The 16,594-nt window shown below is 42.9% G+C and overlaps 1 protein-coding gene across 8 annotated transcripts in view; it reads right to left on the bottom strand.

Annotated features, from left to right (window-relative positions):
- Positions 1–16,594, bottom strand: part of pknox1.1 (pbx/knotted 1 homeobox 1.1) — a 295,655-nt gene that overhangs the window by 252,348 nt on the left and 26,713 nt on the right. For all 8 annotated transcript variants that reach the window (XM_063050187.1, XM_063050192.1, XM_063050191.1 and 5 more), the window contains one exon: positions 10,143–10,247. In XM_063050187.1, coding sequence (XP_062906257.1) covers positions 10,143–10,193 — 51 coding nt within the window. In that variant the 5' untranslated portion in view covers positions 10,194–10,247. The remainder of the gene's footprint in view (positions 1–10,142; positions 10,248–16,594) is intronic.

The following is a 16,594-nucleotide window of genomic DNA, read 5'->3' as shown; positions in this document are numbered from 1 at the left end:
CTTGGTGACACAGGGCAAGATAGGACAAGTCAGCATGGTTTCCTTAAGGGAAAATTTTGCCTAACGAACCTGTTGGAATTCCTTGAGGAGATTACAAGTCGGATAGATAAAGGGAATGCAGTGAATGTTGTATATTTGGACTTTTAGAAGGTTATTGACAGGGTGCCACACATAAGATTGCTTACCAAGTTAAGAGCCCATGGTATTACAGAAAAGTTACTGGCACGGTTAAAGCATTGGCTGATTGGTAGGAGACAACAAGTGGGAGTAAAAGGATCCTTTTCTGGCTGGCTGCCAGTGACTAGTGGTGTTCTGCAGGGGTCGGTGTTGGGACTGCTGCTTTTTACGCTGATATTAAGGGAGAGGAGGTGTTGGAGTTGTTGAAATACATTAGGACAGATAAGTCCCCGGGGCCTGACAGAATATTCCCCAGGCTGCTCCATGAGGCGAGAGAAGAGATTGCTGAGCCTCTGGCTAGGATCTTTATGTCCTCGTTGTCCATGGGAATGGTACCGGAGGATTGGAGGGAGGCGAATGTTGTCCCCTTGTTCAAAAAAGGACGTAGGGATAGTCCGGGTAATTATAGACCAGTGAGTCTTACGTCTGTGGTGGGAAAGCTGTTGGAAAAGATTCTTAGAGATAGGATCTATAGGCATTTAGAGAATCATGGTCTGATCAGGGACAGTCAGTATGGCTTTGTGAAGGGCAGATCGTGTCTAACAAGCCTGATAGAGTTCTTTGAGGAGGTGACCAGGCATATAGATGAGGGTAGTGCAATGGATGTGATCTATATGGATTTTAGTAAGGCATTTGACAAGGTTCCACACGGTAGGCTTATTCAGAAAGTTAGAAGGCATGGGATCCAGGGAAGTTTGGCCAGGTGGATTCAGAATTGGCTTGCCTGCAGAAGGCAAGAGGGTGGTGGTGGAGGGAGTACATTCAGATTGGAGGATTGTGACTAGTGGTGTCCCACAAGGATCTGTTCTGGGACCTCTACTTTTTGTGATTTTTATTAACGACCTGGATGTGGGGGTAGAAGGGTGGGTTGGCAAGTTTGCAGACAACACAAAGGTTGGTGGTGTTGTAGATAGTGTAGAGGATTGTCAAAGATTGCAGAGAGACATCGATAGGATGCAGAAGTGGGCTGAGAAGTGGCAGATGGAGTTCAACCCAGAGAAGTGTGAGGTGGTACACTTTGGAAGGACAAACTCCAAAGCAGAGAACAAAGTAAATGGCAGGATACTTGGTTGTGTGGAGGAGCAGAGGGATCTTGGGGTACATGTCCACAGATCCCTGAAAGTTGCCTCACAGGTGGATAGGGTAGTTAAGAAAGCTTATGGGGTGTTAGCTTTCAGAAGTTGAGGGATAGAGTTTAAGAGTCGCGATGCAATGATGCAGCTCTATAAAACCCTGGTTAGGCCACACTTGGAGTTCTGTGTCCAGTTCTGGTCACCTCACTATAGGAAGGATGTGGAAGTATTGGAAAGGGTACAGAGGAGATTTACCAGGATGCTGCCTGGTTTAGAGAGTATGCATTATGATCAGAGATTAAGGGAGCTAGGGCTTTACTCTTTGGAGAGAAGGAGGATGAGAGGAGACATGATAGAGGTGTACAAGATAATAAGAGGAATAGATAGAGTGGATAGCCAGCACCTCTTCCCCAGGGCACCACTGCTCAATACAAGAGGACATGGCTTTAAGGTAAGGGGTGGGAAGTTCAAGGGGGATATTATAGGAAGGTTTTTTACTCAGAGAGTGGTTGGTGCGTGGAATGCACTGCCTGAGTCAGTGGTGGAGGCAGATACACTAGTGAAGTTTAAGAGACTACTGGACAGGTATATGGAGGAATTTAAGGTGGGGGGGTTATATGGGAGGCAGGGATTGAGGGTCGGCACAACATTGTGGGCCGAAGGGCCTGTACTGTGCTGTACTATTCTATATGAATGATTCAGATGATGGAATAGATAGCTTTGTTGCCAAGTTTGCAGGTAATACAAGATTGGTGGAGGGAGAGGTAGTGTTGAGGAAACAGTTAGGCTGCAGAAGGACTTAGACAGATTAGGAGAATGAGCAAGAGAGTGGCAAATGAAATACAATGTTGGAAAATGCATGGTCATGTACTTTGGTAGTAGAAATAAATGTGCAGACTATGTTCTAAATGGGGAGAAAATCCAAAACCTGAGATGCTAAGGAACTTGGGAGTCCTTGTACAGAACACCCTGAAGGTTAACTTGCAGGTAGTCAGTGGTGAAGAAGCAAATGTAATGTTAGCATTCATTTCAAGAGCAGGGATGTGATGCTGAGGCTTTATAAGGCACTGGTGAGGCTTTACCTGAGTATTGTGAACAGTCATTTAAGAAAATATGTGCTGGCATTGGAGGGGGTTCAGAGAAGAATGAAAAAGTTACCATATGACAAACATTTGATGGCTCTGGGTCTGTATCTGCTGGAATTTAGGACGGGGATGGGGGGGAATCTCATTGAAACCTTTCAAATGTTGAAAGGCCTAGACAGAGTAGATGTGGAAAGGATGTTTCCTATGGTGGGGGACTTGGACAAGAAGGCACAGCCTCAGGATAGAGGGGTGTCCATTTAAAACAGAGATGTTGAGATATCTCCTTAGCTAGAGGGTGGTGAATTTGTGGAATTTATTACCACAGGCAGCTGTGAAGGCCAGGTCGTTGGGTGTATTTAAGGCAGAGCTTGAAAGGTTCTTGATTGGACACGGCATCAAAGATTATGGGGAGAAGGCCGGGGAGTGGGACTAAGGAGGGGAAAAAAGGATCAGCCATGATTGAATGGCAGAGCAGACTCGACAGGCCAAATGGCCTAATTTTGCTCCTGTATCTTATGATCTTCCTCCTTGGGATGTATATATCCTGTGCTTTCCGAATTGCTTCCAGAAATTCCAGACATTGTTGCTCTGACATCATTCCTGCCAGTGTTGTTTTCTAATCAATTCTGGTCAATTCCTCTCTCATGCCTCTGTAATTCCTTTTATTCCACTGTAATACCGATACATCTGACTTTAGCTTTTCCTTCTCAAATTTAAGGATGAATTTGAGCATGTTATGACCACTTCCCCAAGAATTCTTTTTCTTTAAGCTCTGTAATCAATTCTGGTTCATTACATAACACCCAATCCAGAATAGCTGGTCCCCTAGTGGGCTCGACCACAAGCTGCTCTAAAAAGCCGTCTCCTAGGCATCCTAGGAATTCCCTCTCGTGGGATCAAGAACCAACCTGATTTTCCCAATCTATCTGCATATTAAAATCCCCCATGACTATCGTAACAGTGCCGTTTTGGCATGCATTTTCTTTCTCCCGCTGTAATTCTGCTTGGGAGTCTGTATATAACTTCCATCAGAGTTTTTTTATCTTTGCAGTTCCTTAGTTCTACTCAACTGATTCGCCACCTTCCGACCCTATATTACCTCCTTCTAATGACCATTTCATTTTTTACCAACAGTGCAACACCACCCCCTCTGCCTACCTGCCTGTCCTTTCGATATACTGTGTATCCTTGGACGTTAAGCTCCCAGCTATAATCTTCTTTCAGCCAGGAGTCAGTGATGCCTGCATCATACATGCCAATTTCTAACGGTGCTACAAGTTCATCTACCTATTCTGTATAATGCGTGCATTCAAATGGAACACCTTCAGTCCTGTATTCATCCTTTTCGATTTTGTCTGTCTTTACACTGCAACTCCACTTTTGCCCTGTCATCAGCATCTCCTTGTAGAAGTCTCACTACACACTGTCTTTGTCTGTAAATCAACTATCTCATCATCAGAACTATCACTCCAGTTCCCATCCCCTGCAAAATTAGTTTGACTAGGGATAGTCAACATTTGCTTTGAGCATGGTAGGCCGTGTCTAAGCAATCTTGAGTTATAGGGAAAGGTTAAATTAGGACTTCAATTTCTATAGTATTGAAGAATGAGGGGAGATTTGATAGAGGTATACAAAATTAGGAGGGGTATAGATAGGGTAAATGCCAGCAGGCTTTTTCTACTGAGGTAGGATACTAGAGTGCAATAGAACAGAGGGATCTGGAAATACAGATCCATAATTCCTTGAAAGTCGTGTGACAGGTGTCATCCCACATGTCAGTATGAAGCCAATCCGATTCACTCCACGTGATATCAAGAAACAACTGAAAGCACTGGATGCTGTGAATGCAATGGGCCCAGACAAAATCCTTGCAATAGTCCTGAAGACTTGTGCTCCAGAACTTGCTGCGCCACTACCCAAGCTGTTCCAGTACAGCTACAATATGGCATCTACACGGCAATGTGGAAAATTGCCCAGGTATGTCTTGTACACAAGAAACAGGCCAAGTCCAACCAGTCAATTATTGCCCAATCAGCCTAATCTTGATCATCAGCAAAGTAATGGAAGGAGTCAACAATGCTATCATGCAGCACCTACTCGGCAATAACCTGCTTACGGATGCTCAGTTCGGGTTCCATCTAGGCCAGTCAGCTCCTGACCTCACCACCTCCGTGGTCCAAACATGGACCAAAGAGCTAGATACCAGAGTGAAGCGAGAGTGATAGCCCGCAACATCAAGGCAGCATTTGACCAAGTATGGCATCAAGCTGCCCTAGCTAAAATAGAGTCAATGGGAATTAGGGGAAAGCCCTCTGCTGGTTGGATTCATACCTGACACAAAGGAAGATGGTTGTGGTGGTTGGAAGTCAATCTTCCAACCTAAGTGTGGCCTTATCACGACAGTGGAGGAGGCCATGGATGGACATATTGGAATGGGAATGGGAATTAAAATGGGTGGCCTCTGGGAGATCCCACTTGTTCTGGTGGACGAAGCATAGATGGTGACTTGACTAGTAAATTAGCGGATGACACCAAATTGGTGGTGTGCTGGACAATGAAGAAGATTGTCTAAGGTTACAACAGGATCTACTGGGAAAGTGAGAAAGGGAATGGCAGATGGAATTTAAATTGAATAAGTGTGAAGTGATATATTTTTGGAAGGTAAACAGGAATAGTGTGCCCTGGGGAGTGTTGCAAAACAAAGAGACCTAGGCATACGGATAAATAGTTCTGTAAAAGTGGCAGCACAGGTAGACAAGGTGATGAAGAAGGTGTATTTTCTTCAGATAGGATACTGAGTTCAAGAGTACAGATGTCATGTCACAGTTGTACTAGATGTGAGATTGCACCTAGAATATGATGTGTAGCTCTGGTTGGCATTCCATAGAAATTATGTGATTAAACCAGAGAGGGTGCAGAAAAGATTCACAAGGATGCTGCCAGAAATGGAGGGCTTGAAGAAGATATTGCATCGGATGGGGCTGTTTTACTTGAAATGGAGGTTTATAACATCATGAAGGGCATTCATAAGGTGGATTGATTTATTAATCCTTATGAGTTCCAAGACATCTAATACCCTCATCTTGTTAATACTTGTTGCAGAGATCCAGATGCATCCCTACACAGTCAGATTCAGATGGGTACGCTGGCAGAGGGCATTTGGGCCAACTGGCCTTTTAACATGATACCATCCCCCATTTATACTACTTCAATTCTCCCTAATCTTGGACTGTTAAAGAAAGAAAGTAGTTCCATCCAAACTCTAAACAAAGCATAATGTGCTTAGTACATCTGCCCAGTGAATATCGATAGTGCATAGTGCAACGGGATGCGGTTAGAGCGACACTATTACAGCTGGGGATGTTGGACCTCGGAGTTCAATCCCAGCATGTTCTTGTACCTCCTCCCCGTGGAATGGGTGGGTTCTTTCCAGGTGCTCCACTTTCCTCCAACAGCCCAAAAACGTACCTGATAGGTTAAATGGTCCTTGTAAATTGTCCTGTTATTAGGTTAGGATCAGGGTTGTGGGGGGTTGTGGTCTATTTCACGCTGTATCTCTAAATAACTAAATGTTCGTTTCCCAGCAATCATATGGAGGATGGAGTACATTCCAGACAGATGATAAAGCTGATGGAAATTGACAAGCTCTTGTCATTGATTCTCATTTCTGCCTGAAAATGCTGGAAATCCAAAAAAAAATTCAGGAAATGTTGGAAATGTTCAGCAGGAAAGAGAAAAGGAGGTAACATTTCAAGTTGAATACTCTTTATCAGAACTATGTTAGCTGTGACCTACAGAGGATTTCTAGCATTTTTTGTTTTAGCTGCACATATAGTCTACCTACAGTATTGTGCAAAAGCCTTAGGCACATATATATTTTGGGTGCTTAAGACATTTGTACAGAACTGTAGGAATTTTATGTATTGCACAACTGTAATAAAAAAACAAATTTCATGACATCTGTGAGTGATGATAAACCTGATTCTGACATGTGTCTCTATTGTGGACTGAGAGTGGGAAGGGAGCAGGGAGAGGGGAATCATGGTTGGGAAAAAGGGAAGGGAGAGGGGAGGGAGTGGTAAACACCAGAGAGACATTCTGTAATGATCAATACACCAATTGTTTGGATTCAAATGACCTTGCCTGGTGTCTCAGGGCTGGATATGTCTGCACCTGTGCCTCCCGCCCCCTGCCCCTGCACTCCCTTTCTGCCAGCTCTTCCATACCTGCCCTGCAGCACCCCACCCTTGCCATTCCCAGCATCCTTTGCTCCTGCCAGATTTACAAACTTGCTCTCCACTCCACGTTGACAGATACAGTACTGCGTAAAAATCTTAGGTATTAAAGCCATATGTTCCTAAGAGTTTTGCACAGCAATGTATATTAATACAAAGTTGCTGGAGATTAGATTTCAAAAGCAAACACGATTCTAATTAATTTCTTATTCTTTACTTGCAGTTGAAGCAGTAAAATATTTATATTATCAGAGATTTTATTCTACTTCAAAAATTTTAATTACTGTAAACAATTACTCAGAAAGTTGAGAAACCACTGACACATCAAAAAGAGCTGTTTCTAAAAATACACATATTAAACCATCACTCATGCCTTTTTTCACACTTGCAATGATCATTAGGTAGTAAACATAAACAACTTTGCAATGCTACTTTAAAATGGCACAAATGTTTCCCAGCTCCTCGTAGCTTCCTGTTTCTCCGAAAACATTTTTGGAAAGAACATACTTCGACAGTAATGTCTACATGCCTCAGAAATAGCTTCCATATAAAACAGAAAGTAGGAGTTTTACAAACTCAAGAAGAACCCCATTTAAAATAGGGGTACAAAATGCCAAGAATATTACTGAATGGTTGACAATGTAGCCAGCATCAGTAACCCTAACCCTAGCCGTATCTGGTAACATCCATCATCAAAGATCCCCGCCACCCAGACAACACAGCTCTCATCTGGCAGGAAGTGCAAAAGCTTTAAGTTCCACATCACAACGTTCTTTCCTTCAACCATTTGGCACCCTAATCACTATAGTTTAGCAACACTATGCCATTAAAATGGACTTTGTTTTGCTCTAACTGTATTTTTTCTTGTATAATTTTACAGAAAGTATTTTTTCTTGCAAGTGCTACTTGTACAATGTTATGAGGGTGCAGATAACCCTCTCATTGCACCTGTGCATCCATGTCACATGCAGCCTCCTTGCCAGTTAGCAGGAGCTGATACCCCAGTTCAGTAAAAGGGTAAGTTTTCGAACTCTGTCCCTTTGCAATAAGAGGCAAGTTTTGGAATTGTTAATAGTGTAAAGTGGTGTGGCCATAATTAGAGTGTGGAGCTGAGACTCTAGCACAAAAGGCTTCGGTAAGGAGAGGCAGAGGCTAAGGAGAGGTTGTGTTAAATTCTCTCTCATTATCATTGCACAGGTAGAGCAGTGAGAATTACAGCCAGCTTCTGCATGAGTCATGGGGGAACTCCGGTGGATTGAGTTGCTGGGGTAACAGACAGGAGATTCTATTGACATGAAAGATTCAGGATCGTCTGTTGTCTCCCAGGTCTCCAATGTATCCTCTAATGTACAGGATCACAAGAGGCTGCAGAGTGTTGTAGACTAATCCAGCTCCAACTCTCCCCATCGTTGATGACATCTTCAAGTGGCAATGCCTCAAGAGGTCAGCATCCATAATTAAAGATCCTCACCATTAAGAACAGGCCCTCTTTGCATTACTACCTTCAGGAAGGAGGTTACAGGAGCCTGAAAAAACCCTCACTCAACAAGTACAGTGGTGCTAGAAAGTTTGCGAACCCTGTAGAATTTTCTCTATTTCTGCATAAATATGACCTAATATGTGATTAGATCTTCACGCAAGTCCTAAAACTAGATAAAGAGAAACCTATTAAATAAATAACACAAAAACATTATTCCTGTTATTTCTTGAGAAAAATCAGCAAATAATACATGGATTTGTTGGAAAAAGGTATATGACCCTTTGCATTCAGTACCTGGTGTGACCCCCTTGTACAGCAATAACTGCAACCAGACGTTTTGGTAACTGTTGATCGGTCCTGCACATCGGCTTGGAGGAATTTTATGCCATTCCTCCTTACAAAACTGCTTCAACTCAAGGATGTTGGTGGGCTTCCTTGCATGAATTGCTTGCTTTAGGTCCTTTCACAACATTTCTATAGGATTAAGTCAGGGCTTTGATTCAGCCATTCCAAAACACGAATTTTCCTCTTTTTGAAGTATTCTGTTGTCAATTTAGAAACATAGAAACGTACAGCACAATACAGGCCCTTTGGCCCACAAAGCTGTGCCGAACATGTCCTTACCTGAGAAATTATCTAGGGTTACCCATAGCCCTTTATTTTTTCTGAGTCCATATACTTGTCCAGGAGTCTCCTAAAAGACCCTATCGTAACCGCCTCCACCACCATCACTGGCAGCCCATTCCACACACTCAGCACTCTCTGCGTAAAAAAACTTACTCCTGACATCTCCTCTGTACTTACTTCTAAGCACCTTAAAACTATGCCCTTTCGTGTTAGCCATTTTGGGCCTGGGAAAAAGTCTCTGACTATCCACACGATCAATGCCTCTCATCATCTGATATACCTCTATCAGGTCACCTCTTACCCTCCATCACTCCAAGGAGAAAAGGCCAAGTTCACTCAACCTATTCTCATAAGGCATGCTCCCCAATCCAGGGAACATCCTTGTAAATCTCCTCTGCACCCTTTCTATAGTTTCCACATCCTGTAGTAAGGTGACCAGAAAGGAGCAGAGTACTCCAAGTGGGGTCAGACCAGGGTCCAACATAGCTGTAACATTACCTCTCGGCTCTTGACTTTAGCAAGTTCTAAAGATTTCTGCAGGTCTTTTGCTGATACCCTTGGGTTCTTTTTCATCTCCTTCAGCATTGCATGTTATGATCTATGCACGATCATAGATCTTGATATGATCTATGCATGATGCCCACTCCCAGGGAGAGTAGCAACAGTACTGAGTTTCCTCCAGTTGTAAACAATTTCTCTTACTGTGGACTGATGAACACTCAGATCTTTAGAAAAGCTTTTGCAGCCTTTTCCAGCCTCATGCATGTCTACAATTCTTCTTCTAAGGTCCTCTGAAAGTTGTTTTGATCGAGGCATGGTGCACATAAACAAATTTTTCTTGAGAAAAGCAGGCTCTGTCAGAAACCTGACTTTGTCTTTTGTTAGTCCTGACGAAGGGTCTCGGCCTGAAACGTCGACTGCGCCTCTTCCTAGAGATGCTGCTTGGCCTGCTGCGTTCACCAGCAATTTTGATGTATGTTGCTTTGTCTTTTTTTATAGGGCAGGAACTTCTACAACCCACACCGCCAATCTCGTCTCATTGAGTGGAACACCTCACTTCAAATAGTTTTTGTAGAAGGCACTACCCCAGAGATTCACATACTTTTTCCAATAAATACATGTAATAATGGATCATTTCTCTCAATAAATAAATTAATAAGTATAACGTTGTTTATGTTATTTATTTAATTTGGTTCACTTTCTCTAGTTTTAGGACTTGTGTGACGATCTGATCACATTTTAGGTCATATTTATGCAGAAATAGAGAAAATTCTACAGGGTTCACAAACTTTCTAGCACTACTGTATGTGACATACAGAGCTCCGCTTTTGGCTGTCAGAAACTCCATGGGATGAAAGACCACCTGCTATGTGGTCAATTTCTATGATGCCTTTCCAAATTATTCCTGTGTGCAGTCAGTTAATATTGTCTCATGAGCTCAATAATTATTGCAAAACAATCTTACCGACTGTTCGTCCTGATAGGAATCAAGAGGGATCGGCTGTGTTGCCATCATGGTTTCAAGAAAAGCTGTTCCCACATTTGCATCATGAAGAGGAAGTCAGTGACCCTAAAACATGAGCATATAAACAATTAAGGATGGATTGATTTGAGACAATTAATATTATGTTCTTATCCAATTGACCAGAAATAATGGTGAATCTTCATTGAATGGACATCCTTTATGTGGAAAGTTCAGGATAGTTCCCACATACTGGAAAAAGACATGTTCAGGAATGCATTCCTGAACAGAGTACAAGAGAGGTACGTACAGTACAAAGGAAAGACAAGGATGGCAAGGTAAGGGAACCTTGAATTACAAAAGAGTTGGTGAATCTAGTTAAGGAAAATGAAGCAAAGGTATGGTTAGGAAGCAAAAATCAATAAGAGCCCTTGACATTGTAAAGAAGGTAGAAAAGAACTCAAGAATGGAATTAGGAGAGCCAAGAGGGGTCATATAAAGTCTGTGGCAAGTAGAATTAAAGAGAATCCCAAGGTATTCCATACATTAGGAGCAAGAGGATAGGACTAAAGGAAAAAGGAAAAAAGGAAGCAGAGGATATGGACAAGTGCATGCTAATATACAAAGGTATTTTGAGATAAAGAAGTTTGGTTGGGACCTTGAAGAATATTGAGACGAATAAGTCCTGAGGGCCTGATAGGATGTAACCCAGGTTATTCAGAGAGGCAAGAGATTAGATTGCTGTTGCCTTGACCAAGATCTTTATGAGCAGCAGTAATGCCTCACGAGTCTGGTTGTGTTTTTTGAGGAGGTGACTCCAAGGCAACATTTGACAGTTTGACATCAAGCTGCCTTAGAACGACAAAATAAATGGTTATCTGTCTATATTTCTCACTGCCTCATTAAAATAGCCATAACCCCTGGACATTCCCTCTTCTCCCATCTTCCACTGGACAGAAGAAACAAAAGCCTGAAAGCACGTAGTACCAGGCTTAACAACAGCTTCTGTCTCACTGTTATCAACTAGTAAACAGACCTCTTGTACAACAAAGTGGACTCCTGGCCGCCCAATCTACCTCGATATTGTCCTGCATTTTAGCATCTATCAGCCTGCACTTCTTCAGTAGCTTTTACACTTTATTCTGCATTGTTATTGCTTTACCTCATGCCAGTTCAATGAACCATGAACTGATTTAATCTCTATACAGGATGCAAGACAAGGTTTTCACCATATCTTTGGTACATGTAACAATAATAAAACATCACGAATCACTGAGAAAATACTCCATATCTTAGAGTAATACTTCATAGAAAAGGAGATGATTCTGTTGTTGGGGGTCATTTACTGCAGCTCCTGGTCTGAACATCTTCAAGGTTTTGTCTATTATCATTTACTTCGTGAATGACCTTCCTTCTAACATGAGGTCAGAAGTGGGGATATTCACCAAGAATTGTACAACATTTAATCCCATATTCAATTCCTCAGCAAATAAAGGAGTGCATGCCTGCAGAAAGCAAGACTCAAACCGAGCATGGGCAAGTAATATTCACACTATAAATATGCCAGCCAATGACCATCTCCAGGAAGAGAACATCCACAGCCTAAGATCATCAGTGAGCTGAAACTCAACTGGAGCAGCCTTATGAATACTGTGGCTACAGAAATAAATATTCAGCAATGAGTGATTCCTCCAGAACCTTTCCATTATCTACAGGCACAAGTCAGCTATGTAATCCAACACTCCTGACTTGATGAGAGCAGCCCCAGCAATTCTCGAAGCCTGACACGACCGTGAACAAAGCACCCTCTAGTTTTACATAGAACAGTACGGCACAGTATGGCTCCTTCAGCCTACAATCAAGCTAATCCTTCATTTTACATTCATCCAAGTGACTATCAAAGAATCTCCCTATTGTACCAGACTCTAAATTTCAACCCTGGGATAATCTTATAAACTACAACCAGGTCTCCCCTCAGCCTTTTCCACTGCAGAGAAAACAACCCCAGCCTGTACAGAATCTCCATGGAGCACCCATCCGCTAATCCAGGCAGCATCCCCTTCTGCACCTGTTCCACGGCCTTCACATCCTTCCTATAATGGAGCAATCAGATTGGGGATAGTTCAAAGTTCAAAGTAAATGTATTATCAAAGTACATATATGTCATCATATACAACCATGAGATTCATTTCCTTGTGGACATATAAATACAGTAACATAACAGAATCAATGAAAGACCGCACCAACAGGGTGGACAACCAGGCAAAAGACAACAAATTCTACAATACAAAAAAAGAAAAATAATGATAATAAATGAGCAATACATATGGAGAACATGAGATGAAGAGTCCTTGAAAGTGAGTTCATAGGTGTGGCAAGTTCTGTGATGAGGCAAGTGAAGATTCAAGCATGATGATTGAGAGGTAATAAGTGTTCCTGAACCTGGTGGTGTGAGTCCTGAGGCTCCTGTACCTTCTTCCTGATGGCAGTAGCAAGAAGACATCATGACCTGGGTGGTGGGAATCCCTGATGATGGATGCTACTTTCCTGCAACAATGGTCTGTGCAGATGTGCTTAATGGTGGGGAGGACTTTATCTGTGATGGACTGGGCCATATCCAGTACTTTTTATAGGATTTTCTGTTCAAGGTCATTAGTGTTTCCATACCAGGCTGTGATTCAGCCAGTCAATGTACTCTCCACTACACATCTATAGAAGTTTGTCAAAGTTATAGATGTCATGCCAAATCTTCATAAACTTCTAAGGAAGTAGAGCCACTGGCGTGCTGTCTTCACATCACTGCCGGTGACTGGTGGACCACTTCTTTTTGTGTTATACGTCAATCATATGGATGACAAAATTCAAAGATAGGTGGTGGGCACATAGTTTTGAGGAAGCAGAAAGGCTACAGAAGGACTTAGGCAGATGAGGGGAATGGTAAAGCAGTGGCAGATGGAATACAGTGTTGGGAAGTAGATGGTCATGCACTTTGGTAGATGACATAAAAGCATAGGTATTTTTCTAAATGGAGAGAAAATACAAAAATCTGAGCTGCAAAGGGACTTAAGAGTCCTTGTGCAGGATTCCCTTAAGGTTCATTTGCAGGTTGAGTCCTTGGTGAGGAAGGCAGATGCGATATTAGAATTCATTTTAGAGGTCCAGAATATAAAAGCAGGATGTAATATTGAGGCTTTAAAAAGCACTTGGTGAGGCCTCACAGAGTATTGTGAGCAGTTTTTGGCCCTTATCTAAGAAAGAATGTGCTGACATTGGAAAGGGTTCAAAGGAAATTCATGAAAATGCTTCTGGGATTGAGAGGTTTGTTATATGAAGGGTGTTTGATGGCTCTGGCCCTGTACCCACTGGAATTCAGAAGAATGAGGGATGACTTCAGCGAAATCAATCAAATGTTAAAAGGCCTCGACATAGTGGATGTGGAGAGGATGTTTCCTATGGTGAGGTGATCTAAGACCAGAGGACACAGCCTCAGAATAGAGAGATGAATCTCTGGAACCATTGCACAAGCAGCCGTGGAGGCCAGGACATTGGGTATATTTAAGGTAAAGGTTGATAGATTCTTGATTAGTCTGGGCATGAAGCAATATGGGGAGAAGGCAGGAAATTGGGGCTGAGAGAGAAAATGGATCAGCCTTGATGAAATGGTGGAACAGACTTGATGAGCCATATGGCCTAATTCTGCTTCTATATCTAATGGGTTTTTTTGGTTTTATAATTGCACTTATATGCTGGGCCCAGGATCCTCTCAAATGATAACACCAAGGAATTTAAAGTTGCTGACCCTCTCCACCTCTGATCCCCCAATAGACTGGCTCATGGAGCTCTAGTTTCCTCCTCCTGAAGTCAATAATCAATTCCATGGTCTTGTTGACATCGAGTAAAGAGGTTGTTGTTATGGCACCACTCAGTCAAATTTTCAATCTCCCTCCCATATGCTAGTCCATCCCCACCTTTGATTTGGCCAATGACAGTGGTGACATCAGCAGACTTAAGCATGGCATTGGAGCCGTGCACAGTCACAGGTGTGGAGCGGGGGGCTGAACACACATCCTTGTGGTGCACCTGTGCCGATTGAGATTGTGGAGGAGATGTTGTTAAAATTGTTGGGAATAACTAAAAATGTAAAGACTTTGCATTACTGCAGGTTGCTGGTACTTCCCTAATTTTGGAATTGAAGAACTGTAACTATATTTTCTGAGACTGCTCTTTCTCTCTCCTCCATTAACCAGGACCGTGAATGACTAAGAGAGGGCAGGTCAATAACGCACAAGCAAGTTCTATTTATGCATACTGTTGGAAAGTCACCCAAGAAATATCTCAAGTGGGTCACAAGAAAAGTTTAAATCACGCTGGTAGCCTCCGATAAAATTCTAATGCTTAAAGCTTCATATTCTGGGAAGTTCAACTGTACCGATGACACAATGGTTTTTTAGAATTAGCACACAGTTACAATTAATAACGTGAGTTCAAAGAGCTGTTAGCAAAAGTCACCTTGGGAATATGTAGTGTTGTCTGAAAAGATAAGGAATACATGAGAGTCCTTCCAGCTGCAACTGGCAGTCTTTACATGACAAATATTCAAATTATCAATGATCTGACCTTCAGCAATTTGTTGATTGTGTCCTGGACAGATTCCTAATAAGTTGGCAGAAATTACCAATGCTTTAAGAGTATACCCTTATCACAGAATAATACTGTGGGAAAAAAAGAGATGACTCAGGTCATCTTGCACCAATGATCCTGCAAGAGTTTCCCAATTGATCATATTCCCCTGCTGTACCCCATAACTATAGAAATGTTTCTTCTCTCTTATTTATTCTATTCCCTTTTGAAAGTTATTGCTGGATTTACAGTCACAACTCTCCTAGGAGTACATTCCAGATCATAACTACACAAACAAAAACACATTCTGTAGTCTCCTCTCTATCTTAAATGGATGCTCCTGCCCCTGCTTACCAACTCTTTCATCAGCGGAACTGGAAACGAGCACCACAGCAGTGTAGTGGTTAGTGTGGCGCTATTACAGCTTGGGGCGTTGGAGATAGGACCTCAATTCCAGCATCCTTTGTAAGGAATTTCCATATGATTTACGTGGAATACGTGGTTTGGTGCCAGGCACTCCAGTTTCCTCCCACAGTCCAAAGAGGACTTAGTAGGTTATTGTAGTTGGTTATTGTAAACTGCCCCATTATTAACTTGAGACTAGGTATCCGGAGGCTTTGCTCATTACAGCTGGGGACTTTAATCAGGCCAACCTCAGAAAGGCGCTGCCAAATTTATACCAACATGTCTCCTGCCCCACTAGAGGCCCGAATATACTTGACCACTGCTACACAGCAGTCAAGGATGCCTACCGTTCCGTCCCACGACATTCACTTCGGAAAATCGGACCATCAGGCCGTACTCCTCCTCCCGGCTTACAAACTGAAACTGAAGCGGGAGGTCACAGTGTCAAAAGTACTGTCGCGTTGGACAGAGGAAACGGATGAGGTCCTCCATGACTGCTTTGAATCGGTGGACTGGTTAGTATTCAAGGACATGGCAGCTAACCTCGATGAGTATGCCTCAGCTGCCACGGACTTTATTTGAAAATGCACAGAGGACTGTGTGTCTCGCAAGACGATCCAGGTATTCCCTAACCGGAAACCTTGGATGAATTATGAGGTTAAGTCCCTTTTGAAGGCTAGAGCTGCGGCTTTTAGGTCTGGGAATACCAGTCGCTACACGGAATCCAGGTGTGAACTCCGGAAAGCCATTAAAGGCACCAAGATGCAATATCAAGCCAAGTTGGAAGCCCAGGCTAACCAGAGGGATGTTGGTAGACTATGGCAGGGTCTAAATGAGATCACTGGCGCAAAGAAAAGGCTGGGAATATCAATAACTGTGGCACTTCTCTTCCTGACGAACTTAACGTATTCTACACAAGATTCGAACAGAACAGGAACGTCCTGCTCCCTCTGGATGAACCAGACCTGGTGGCATCGAGATTCATCATCACCGAGGAGGATGTTAAAAGGGCCTTCATGAAGATAAATTCAAGGAAGGCGACGGGCCCAGATGGCGTCCCGAGACGGGTTCTCCGGGCCTGTGCAAGCGAGTTAGCTGGAGTGTTTGCTGACATCTTCAACTGCTCCTTGCTTCAGTCTAAGATCCCCTCGTGTTTTAAGAAGGCAACGATAATCCTGGTGCCGAAGAAGAGCAAGGTGGCATGCCTGAATGACTATCGACCTGTGGCTCTAACATCAATTGCTATGAAGTGCTTCGAGTGATTGGTTATGGCACACATCAACCAGAGCCTACCGGTCAACCTCGACGCTTTGCAATCTGCCTACCGGAGCAACAGGTCAACGACAGATGCCATTTCTCCGGCCCTATATTCCTCCTTAGAACACCTGGAGAATAAAGACGCATACGTAAGGCTCCTTTTCATTGACCAC

The sequence above is a fragment of the Mobula hypostoma genome, chromosome 6, assembly GCF_963921235.1.
Source record: "Mobula hypostoma chromosome 6, sMobHyp1.1, whole genome shotgun sequence".
Lineage (NCBI taxonomy): Eukaryota > Metazoa > Chordata > Chondrichthyes > Myliobatiformes > Myliobatidae > Mobula > Mobula hypostoma.
Note: the sequence above shows the minus strand (reverse complement) of the source record. Positions and strands in the feature narration are given on the sequence as shown.